Consider the following 11,049-nt stretch of genomic DNA (forward strand, 5'->3'; position numbering starts at 1 on the left):
AAAAAATATGCATATTTATATCTCTCAAAGAAAATTTTTTTTATAAATATCATGTCTATCATTATTGCTTCCATATTGATTTTCATTGGACAGCAATAAATTTCATCGCTGCTATTATATTGTAACGGATTTTTCGATAAATCGTCTACCTTGTAACTCACTCTTGAGTTCGACCACTGGATTGTTAAATAAAAGTCCCAATTTAATGCTATACACTTATCTTTATTTCTAATTCCAAAAATTTAACACTTATTGCTCCTTATTCGAGCTTACCACTTCTTGTTTATGTCTCAATTGCTCTTAACACGAAGACGCCAAGGATTCAACCTTGACGACGCTCTAACAAGAACCAAGGATGCTAGAACTGTGTGTGCTGCACAATCTGATAGCGCTTATATAGTACATCTTTAATAAAACTTCGCCTCTAGAACATTCTGGCAACTACGAATACTCTGTCTAGTTGCTTCTGGCAATTTATTGTCGGTTTGATTTTGTTGTGTCATCCATGTTCGTCATAATATTCTGAAAGAATAATTTGAATTAAGAAACACTTGACTGCCGACGTAATAAATGGATCTGGCAGCACTTATTCATTTACATCTTTTATTTGAATTCGTATTGAACATCGTATGAAAGTGACGTTTTTGATTGTGTTTTCGTTTTGATACATTGCTATGCAACTTTTAGAAAAATATAATTATTATTTGTAGAATATCTCTTACAGAAAATGATGCGCTGCTAATTAACACTAGCATGGAATTATCTGGATCCCAAATGAACACTTCCCGCTTTCACCGATCGCAGTCTTCTCTCTTAAATGATGGCGATATATCATTTTCCTCATCAATAGATCAAGAATTGGGTGCTCTTATATTAGGTGATGAGCTTCCCGCCTTTGAAATTAGACTTGTTTCGCCGCTTGGACGTACACCTTCGCCAATAGACACCAATAAAGAAGATTTTCGAACACCCACTGGGCACCCACAATTAGATTGTGATTCTATCCCCAAAGAACGCTTAAATTCGGATTTTGTAACTCTTGAAGAAATCAACTCACTTATAAGTCCCCCTACAGATGATGAAAAAAGCACAGCGGGCGTCAGCCGTTGTAATAGCCTCGAGACAATATTTGAAGGAGTATTCTTAAACACACCGCCAAAAACAGGTAGTGATGTACGGAATATTAGTACAATGCGGGAAAATATATTTGAAAAAATTATTATTAATCGGACGTTTAGTACTAAGGAAAATCAAGTTCCAAAAGTTGGTGCAGTTGATGAAATTAGAAAATTCACAAAATACTTCCACAAGTGAGGACATTTCTCGAACCAATATAAAATAGATAAAAGGATTACTATGATGTAAGCAGAAATGAAGAATATAACGCTAAATCTTTAAAAATAAAATAACGTTACTCGAAAATAAGAACTAATCGTGCTTTAATACTAAAATAAGAAGCAAAATATTAATAAATGCTTTAAATTTTATATTATATATTTATGTATAAATTTTAAATGTGACATAAAGTGTTAATAAAATTTGCCAAGGCGTAATAAAAGCAAACAAAATTTCATTCATTAAATAAGCTTTTTTATACTCTTGCAACATGTTGCTACAGAGTATAATAGGTTCACCTATCGGTTGTTTGTATCACCCAAACCTAATCGAGTTAGATATACGGTTAAATATTTATAAATGATCAGGATAAAGAGACGGGGTAAATTTTAGAATAACATCTCCATAATTCGGGGTTAAAATGGGCATGTGCAGAGAGAAGAGGTTTTCCAGATTAATAACATATATACAGTCAAACCTAGTTTAAAAGAGAGTTCAAGGGACCATGACCACGATTTTTTTCTCGCTTATGAAAATTTCTCACTAATGCGAGTTCCTAGCTTATAGAGGTACAGAAGAGTTTTGTCTCACTGATAATAATCATAATAGGTAGATTCCGGTAATCCAAATTCACTTTTTGAATTAAAGTTATTTTTTCAATATTTAATACAAAACAAATGTGTGTAAACGAGTTAGTGAAGTGTTATTGAATATAAAGTTAAAAATATATATGTGTAAAATTCATTATAAATCAAAGAAACACGCACTTTAAATAGTTGAATTTTTGAACCTTAAATGCAAATTTCTCAAAAACCATAGGTCAGCGGCAAGTTAATGCATATATTTTCCTAATCTGGAGAACCTCCCCTATCCGTACACACCAGTTCTGCTATTCTAAATCCCAACCATGAAAAGAGTTGAAATACGGGTGTCTGTCTGTCCGTCCGTCCGTCTGTGCAAGCTGTAACTTGAGTAATTATTGAGATATCTTGATGAAACATATTTCATGGCACCATAAGAACGTTGGTATTGTAGATGGGCGTAATCGGACCACTGCCAATGGATGATAAGCCCGCGCACTCCCCATATAACGATTTTGATTAAAACTACTAAAAGTGCGATAACTCAATTTTACACGTAGAATGGTTTAATTAAGCTGTATTGGAGCTAATACAAAAATTGTACAGTGAGCGTGGCACCACCCACTTTTTGGTGTTAAAAATTCCCACAACGACCGGTTCTACGTTACCGGAATTGATCCGACCAAGAGCTGCTATTTCGGCGATTTAATCCTGTTTGGATCGGTAAGTGTTCGTTTAAGTTTGTCGTCATTAGAGCAACACTTAGCAGCAGGGTTGCTCCGTACTCTCTTGACTCGTGTTGGCATCGAGTCCAACCCCCGAGGAATTATTTTGCTGCATAAGCGCTAATAGACTCCATCCAAACTCCACCTCGGATGGGTGCAATACATGCAATGGATGGAGCCATCTTAAAACCTGTCGATGCCCTCTCTTCAAATAGCCGATGTGTAGAAAGTCGGAAGAGTGGTCCCACTACTAAAACCTGGGAAACCCGCCAACAAAGGGAAGTATAATCGCCCGATAATTCTTCTTTCCCCAGTAGTGAAGTCACTTGAGGCCTTGCTACTCCCGACATTCACTCACCACCTGAGTCTAGCAGACCATCAACATGGCTTCCGAAAAGTGCACAGCACCACCACAGCCCTTAGCGTTTATGGCCTAAACCAAAAGCTACCCTGCGAGAGGACGATCCTCGTAGCGTTGGACTTGTCAAAAGCTTTTGACACAGTCAATCACATAACGCTATTTAAGGACCTAGAACAATCAATGCTCCCTCCAGGGCTGAAGCGGTGGACTATGAACTACCTGAGCGGTCGGCACTCATCCGTACTGTTTCGAGGTCAAAACTCCAAACTTAGAATAATTAAACGCGGGGTTCCACAGGGCGGTCTTCTCTCTACATTTCGAAACTCCCCCAACCACCAGCGGGAATCTCCGTGACCTCGTACGCTGATGACTGCACGATATTGACGTCGGGCAATGGAATCGATGACATGTGCTCAAAAGTAAACAGCTACCTCTCCGACTTTTCTCGCTTCCTCTCTGCAAGGAATCTGATACTCTCCCCCACTAAATCCACAGCGACCATTTTCACAAACTATATGAAGGAGTACAGACTGGATCTGAACAATTCTGTCGATGGCACATAAATTCTAACAGTCAATAACGCTATGACCGCGATAACTGCCAAAGTACAGAGCCGTGTCAAAATCCTCAACTCGCTTGCCGGCAGCTCTTGGGGAAAAGACAAAGATACGTTGTTGGCAACATACAAGGCAATCGGCGGGCCGGTCCTAAGCTATGCATCGCCAATATGGTCGCCTGGATGTAGTGCAAAGCAGACGTAGAAGCTTCTGACTTGTCAGAACACTGCATTCCGGACTATCACGGAATGCCTCTTGATGTCCCCAATAGAACACCTACACAGTGCGGCCCTTATTCTTCCGGTTAAGGAACATAACGAGCTCCTCTCCCATCAGTTTCTGCTGGGGTTTTGTCGTCTGCTTGAAGCGGAAGAACCACCTCCTAGGAACATCAAGAGGTCCTTCCTTGATTACGTCGACGACGTCAGACAGTACGCCGACGGGACTTCGGACACAACGAACTACAGACAAGTACTGACCGCCATTCACTGTGGAGGCATTAACACCTTTATCGACTCCCTCTCAGTGAATGGCGTACTAGGAGTCAAACCACCACCCATAGCAGACATAAAGCTCGATTTGCCTCTCGTATCTAGAGTGACCCTCGCGCAACTTTTTTCTGGATATTGTAGCAGATTAACTCCTACTTATCCAGATAACCCCGACATTTCAAACATATGTCCTACGTGCAATGAGTCTTCGCATGATACTAACCACCTCTTTGCATGCCCAACAAACCCAACTCATCTAATACCCTTTTCCCTATGGTCCCACCCCGTTGAAACAGCTTGTTTCTTGGGCCTCCCGTTAGATAACCGTTACAACAACAACAAGGTGTAAAATCCAAATCTCGAGATCTACTTGACCGATTTCCAGTATACGTATCAAGCATTAGTAAACATATTGAAATACAACTTTGCAAACAGAGTGCTTTTAAGGTATGCCATCTTAATTCTAAAAATTGTCAAAATCGGGCCATAACGGTTCAAGCCCCTATATACCGAAGATATGGACCCAAGTGTCCATGGTTAATTTTTACCGAAATTATCTGTATGCGATATATAATTGGAATTTGGAGAGAACTAAGAGAATTAAGTGGGCACCCGCCTTCTTATAACGGCGCCTGTGAGTTTAAAATGGATTAAATCGGTTGAAAACTCGCCCTAGCGCCCATATAACTAATATGAGGATTTTTCAACATCCGATTGACTTTACTCCTTTTATATTGGTGATGGTATGTGAGGTACCTTAATGAAACACAGAGAACGTCTTTTTCTATAAATAATATATAGTAATTCCAAAAATAGATAAAATCGGATCAATACTACGCCTATCTCCCATGACTTTATACCGTATATATTGGTCCATGGGTAAGATATAATATATTAACAAAATTAACTGAATATATAATATTGGATATACTATAGTTTAATGCTGAAAATATGTAAAATTGGTATACTACATAAAAGAGTTTCGTTATTTCGCCGGCTTTGTTCCTTGCCAGTTGCAAGAGTATAAAATGTTCAGTTACACGACTTAGCCCTTCGTTACTTGTTTATTATTATTTTCAACTCAATAAAACTGATCTGGATCTATAAAAATATGATATGTATCATGAAAAATCATATTTTTTACATAGCACCATTTTTATTTTGCACATGTGTGTGCAGTTGTTTACAAAAAAAATAGGAGTAACATCATTAACAAAACGAATTTTTCCGTTTTTAATAACATGTTTTAAATCTCAAAGTTTTTGCAACAAGACATTTACTTATGATTAATATTTCCAGTCTAAATGTTTCAAACGAACGTTGAGAAAATTTTATATCACAGTTTATATTAAACAAAACTATACTATATATACTACAAATTAGTATAAAGATAGGAGTATTCGAAAATTTCTAAAAGTTTTAAATTAAAATGATTTCAAACCTATACTGAATATTAAAATAATTAATTTTTTTTAGCTTTGGTTTTTTTTAATATGGCATCACACTTCCTGGATATAGTCTATGAGATCCTGGCAATGTTGAAATGGAATTCTTTACAAAATCTCTCTTTTACCAACTGCTAGAAATAACTCGAATTGCTTAGTTTTTGTTCAATAACACTAACATCACTTTTCATCATCAACTATCAGTCCTGAAGGTTTTTATGGGGTTGAGGTCAGAAGACTGAACAAACTGAGACATAACTTCAATTCCGTGGCCTCTACATCATTTCTTTTCACAGTTGCTCATCTATGTATGGTCATTATCTTGTTGGTATACCCATATAAATGCTATTATATATTCTATCAGACATATGATAAGATTACCTCATCTAATATTTTAACCTATGCCACTTGATCCATGAGGCCTTCACTCAAGAGAATTGGACCAACTCCACTATGTGAAAATCCTCTACAATGACTTCAGCATCACCATGTTTGACAGGTTTTTTTGTAAATTAAGAATTATTTTCCATGTTAGATGAACGCAGGACAAAGTTTCTAGAACTTTTACTAACAAACAATTCAGTTTTGGATTCATCTGATCACAATATATTTCGCCATTTAAACAAGGGCCAGGAGACATTCTTTTTTGCAAATGTCATACAGGCTACGTCTAAGTGTTTCGTTTTTAATAGCGGTACTTTTCTCGGTCTCTGAAAACTAGCAAAAATGAACGAGAGTAACAATCATCAGATTAAAAATTTGTTTTAAGTTTTAATGGGAATAACCCATTATGTGTGCTGCTATTGTACTTCGTCATTTACTTGTGATCTAAAAACGTTATGTACCCAAATATATTTTTCATATTGACACTCCTATTATTTTGTGGACAGCTATATGAGTACTTAAATGTAATAATTTGATTTATAAAATGCTTATTTTATCATAACAATGTGTAAAAAAATATTTATACGTAGTAACATTCTTATTAACAAAATACATATAAATACGTATTAAAAACTTTTAGTTTAAAATGTAGAATGATTGCGTTAGGAATTTCTCACACGTTCTCCGATAACATTAAATGTTTTTGGAGTGTTTTGAAGCGGAAAATATTTTCACCTTCAGTAATCCAGGATTTACTTCACTCCACCTAATAACGAAACTTTAAATAAAATAAGGTAAACGTATAATTTTTTTATAATCTTACCTTAGATTGCGCTCTTTTAAACGGATTTTAACTTTATTTTTAATTGTGGACACTCCGCCTGTGCTATGTAGACCTCGTCCCGTTATTATGAATATGTTCTTATAATTACGAGAGATAGCTCGCAGTCCTGTAATGTGCCGATCTAAAAATATATCCAAACAACCGATAGCCTCTAACACATGCAAATAATGCAAGTCCAAGAGTTCTGGGTTATTTTGAGTATATTTGTGCACATCCATAATGCAATTGGCAGCACGATGATTGTACATATCCAATTTCATTTTGTGTAAGTTGGCAATTTGTGAATAATAAACGGCCACTGCGCTGTACCCCTTTTGAATCGCTTCTTTTGCTTTTTGATAGCATTCTGCTTTTAGCTGACAGTGATGTGCTGCTAGGTTTCGCATTTCTTCAAAGTCATGCAATGCCATTCGTTTCGTTTCCTCCGGTTGCAGAGACACTTTAATAACGCGATCTCCATTAGCTTCGCTGAAGTTAGTGTTGTTTATGCTATTTAGTTGTTCATTTTTTATCTATATAAATAAACAAAATCAAAAAAATTATTAAGAAAAACTTAAGAATATCAATAAAAAAAAATACTCTTTTTTGCTCCTCTAAGGTACAGTCTACCAATTTCTTATGTAAATCGGAAACTTGTTGGTCTTCTATGGGCTGAGTGGTTTTATTAAGTACTTTGACTGTTTCGTCGTAGTTGTTATTATGAGCTGATAAAATTTCAACCAGCGTTTCTCGTGGAATGTTTGGAAATGATTCGCATAGTTTCATTTGCGTTAGGTGTGAAGCCAAGTCGCTTGGTTGATATTGTTCTTTTATTATTTGTGTTCTTTGGATTTCTATTTCTTGATCATTTTTGTAAATTTGCCATGCATATTCTATATCTAATAACTCCTGAATATTTTCAGGCGACTCCTTACAATTTTCATACTTTGGATTTTTAAGCAAACGGGCAAAATGTGCGTCTTCATTCATTATGTGTTGCCTTTTTTCTTCAAGCTGATTATATGCCGATTCTATCCATAGCATGTAAAGCTCTTTAGCTAGTGAGCGTGGCATAAATACATTTAAAACTAGATTATCCGGTATCTTCTCTAATAGAGGCGTCATCTCAACTTGAAATATTTGCCTCAGTTGCTTTACTAAATTTTCTCCTAGGTTTACCTCAATTATCTCATTTGTTTCCGAATTTAACTCATCGTCATCTGCAGTATCCTCTGCGATTTGGGGTTCAGTCTGAACTTCAATGTTTGCATAGTATTTTTGAGCAGGATTTCGAAGCTTTTCCCGCATTTCACGCAGTTTTCGAACATGTGGAGAAAATTGCTCTCCATCAAGTACAAAACGATTTGCTAATACTTCAGATATTTCTTGCAATTCTGAATTCAACCGTTGATTGATACGCGTAGCTCGTGTTCGTGGTCTTTGTGGTTTATTTCCTGGTACCACGGGAGCTGGTGCAGGTGTTGGTGACATCGATCCAGTAGTATTTTCGTGTATTAGCGTACAATTACATTTGAAATTATCTACAATATCAGGTACTTGTTCCATATTATAATTGCCGGATGGGGCCATTAGTTCGTCCTCTCTCAAAAGAAGATCAACTGTCCAGTCTATATCGCCTCCACATTTTACAAACAAATCCCAAAGACTGGCCAACTCTTTATTTGGATATATTTGACGTAAAGATGCAAATTCTTTATTTTCGTTCTGACATCCAATACTATGACGTTCAAATGTTGGTGATTGCTTTAAATCCTCTCCATCCTGCACTTTACCACTTTGTGATTTATTGGAGTCGTAAACACCTTCGCGTAACAACTCTAATAGAGACTTCTCTTGGTTTTCCCTATCTTTGGATGTTGCATGATTCTCATATAAGTTTGGTTTCATATTCCAAAATTTGTTTATTTCTTGTTCATGAGGCTGCCAAGCGACTGACTTATTATTATTAATTACGTTGATTTGATTTGTGTTTTCCATTTCATTTAGGGATTTTAATTCAGTGGTATAGTTTTTCTTTTTAGATCTTTCCCTTTGTGGTTTCGGTGTATTTGCGGGTTGGGAGACATTTTCCGAAGCAGTTGATGAAGCTATATTTAAGTCACCCTTTGAAGAGATCTTTTCAAATTTACATATTTGAAATACTTCGTCTGTTTCGACATCTTTTTGGGTAAGCGTTACAGGAGGAATTGACCGTAATTGCGGCAATGTAACTTGGTATTTTGTAGTTTTTAACATCTATAAGATAAAAAATAAATATTGTACAATAAAGCAGTTGATTTGATGAAATTTCTAATTCCTTATATTATTCCATATTTTACAGTTCCCACGACAGTCGGGTCCAGGTCGGAACGAACCCGGATTTTAATCTTGCCAAGGACTGTCAACTCGGTACCATTCCTTGAAAATACTTCAGGAATGTTTTCTGCCGCTACAATAATAGCAACAAGTATGTACGTATGTTCGAAGGAATTGATGTTAGTATTTAAAGAAATGCAATCTAAAAAATTAATAATTTCTGTTTAGGAGCACCGTAGGGGTAGTTTAAACGGAACTGGATTTGTTTATTGTAGTTTCAGATTATCTACATATATACATACATTTATGCAAACATATCTAATTTTGCACCATGTATATACACTTCGAAACATTTTTACCCTCCCAACATGTATCAAGCTCCGTAATTTGTTGAAACCAATCATCAAAACTTGTTTGCGTACATGTAAAAAATATAGTAATTACCTTTAATAGGTCGTTCACTGTGCATTTCTCAAAGTTATTTAACATTATCTTTATTTTTTCAATAGGTACTCCATGTTCATTTTTAGCAGCTAGTTTAGCCGCTGAATTACGCCAGGATGTTCTAGGTTCTAAAATCTCAATAACATATCCATTTTGTACAGCAGTTTGTACGTAAGGCATCATTTCCCATAGCTTTATATTCGTGTTATCAATCAAAATTGGGCTCCAACCAGCCTGGGCCCGTTCAACCACTTGTCGATGATTCAATTCATGAGCTTTATCTAAAAGGGTCGGTTGATATTTATATACACCAGAAGAATTGTAAAAGAAATCATCGGTACTAAATATGAAATCTCTAAATGTATACTGATCGTTCATTGATACACAACGTTCTATAAAGCTCTTCGCCAAGTAAGATTTGCCACTTCCAGGTGCGCCTCTCATTAGCACCATAACTTTTGAGCAATCTTTTATCAACTTGGCAATACGCAGTTCTACGAAACTAGAAGTGTTTTGAGTTTTCAACGAGTAATCAATATACTGCCGTTTCCGAACCGTATCCTTATTTGCTAACGGCATACTTTGTTTTGGAACTGCTCCACTACGTAGTTTTCTTAAGTTTTCATTTTTGTCGTTGCTATTAGCTTTTATCAAGTAGTCGACACATCGGTCAACTGCAATGAAATAATTTTATTACATTAAAATCTACATTAAAAATTTATATTTTTTTATTAAGATTACCATTCCAAGCTTGCGATTCACAAAGGTTACGCATTTGATGGCTTGGCGAACAATTAAAAATATCCCCTAATTGCTGCATAACATTCTGTTTTTCTTCTTCTGTCAATTGCGCATTTTTTGGTACGAACCTCGAGTTTTGCATTTTTATCAACTATTTCCTCCAGAACTCCCGCTATATTTACGATAAGAATACATGCATTAGCAAATCAACCAAATAAATGTTGACAGAAAATGGTTACAAAATCAAATAATAAAAACAAAATAGTATTACCATACCGTAGGAAATTATCACATAGGAAAACTTTAGAATACCATCCAAAGATTTCGGGGGGTAAATTTTAGAATCCCCCGAATTCAGGGTTAACATGCGCGGATAAAGGATGTTCTCCAAACTAAAAAATAGGGTCGGTTTTAGAACACCGACCCAGGATTCCGGAGATAAACTTGGTATGGGATTATATAGGAAGTCCTCTAGATCAAGAATGTATATAGATATATCGGGAAAACTTTAGTATAACGTCCCACGCTTTCGGGGATAAAATGGGTATGGGCGGATAGAGGAGATCCTCCAGATCAAGAATATATATAGATATAGCCGCGGGAAACTTATAGTTTTCGAGATAATTGGGTTTAAAGTTCAAAATTTCGACTATTTAAAGTAAGCATTTTTCCCATTTCGAATGAGTTATACACTTATATTTTCCACCTTTATATCCACTAACACTTCACTAATTCGTTTGTACACATTTATTTTACATTATATAGTGCAAAAATAGTTTAATTCAATAATTAAATTATTGTTAAATTCTATTAATTCTGACAATAACAAAAGGGTTGCAAAATTTC

At 35.8% G+C, this 11,049-nt stretch overlaps 2 protein-coding genes and 1 pseudogene across 2 annotated transcripts; 2 read left to right on the top strand and 1 right to left on the bottom strand.

Moving 5' to 3' along the window:
- Nucleotides 1–583: 583 nt before the first annotated feature.
- LOC106624370 (uncharacterized) lies at nucleotides 584–1,568 on the top strand. Its single transcript, XM_070111462.1, has one exon. The coding sequence runs from the start codon at nucleotides 754–756 to the stop codon at nucleotides 1,312–1,314; it is 561 nt and encodes a 186-aa protein (XP_069967563.1). The 5' UTR covers nucleotides 584–753; the 3' UTR covers nucleotides 1,315–1,568.
- A 1,644-nt stretch (nucleotides 1,569–3,212) lies between these two features.
- Nucleotides 3,213–4,399, top strand: LOC138857753 (uncharacterized; annotated as a pseudogene).
- A 1,854-nt stretch (nucleotides 4,400–6,253) lies between these two features.
- Nucleotides 6,254–10,440, bottom strand: LOC106624372 (uncharacterized). Its single transcript, XM_014244096.3, has 5 exons — nucleotides 10,204–10,440; nucleotides 9,463–10,136; nucleotides 7,303–8,958; nucleotides 6,703–7,235; nucleotides 6,254–6,645 (listed from the first exon to the last, which is right to left on the bottom strand). Exons 1-5 carry the CDS (start codon nucleotides 10,343–10,345, stop codon nucleotides 6,573–6,575), a joined length of 3,078 nt encoding a protein of 1,025 aa, XP_014099571.2. The 5' UTR covers nucleotides 10,346–10,440; the 3' UTR covers nucleotides 6,254–6,572.
- Nucleotides 10,441–11,049: the final 609 nt, after the last annotated feature.

The sequence above is a fragment of the Bactrocera oleae genome, chromosome 6 (genome assembly GCF_042242935.1).
Source record: "Bactrocera oleae isolate idBacOlea1 chromosome 6, idBacOlea1, whole genome shotgun sequence".
In the NCBI taxonomy this organism is placed as follows: domain Eukaryota; kingdom Metazoa; phylum Arthropoda; class Insecta; order Diptera; family Tephritidae; genus Bactrocera; species Bactrocera oleae.

Coding starts and splice junctions, on each gene's coding strand:
- LOC106624370 (XM_070111462.1), top strand. CDS start 754: ATGGAATTATCTGGATCCCAAATGAACACTTCCCGCTTTCACCGATCG.
- LOC106624372 (XM_014244096.3), bottom strand. CDS start 10,345: ATGCAAAACTCGAGGTTCGTACCAAAAAATGCGCAATTGACAGAAGAA. Junction 7,236..7,302: donor CCTTAGAGGAGCAAAAAAGA/GTATTTTTTTTT, acceptor TTATTTATATAG/ATAAAAAATGAACAACTAAA. Junction 6,646..6,702: donor TTAAAAGAGCGCAATCTAAG/GTAAGATTATAA, acceptor TTTCGTTATTAG/GTGGAGTGAAGTAAATCCTG.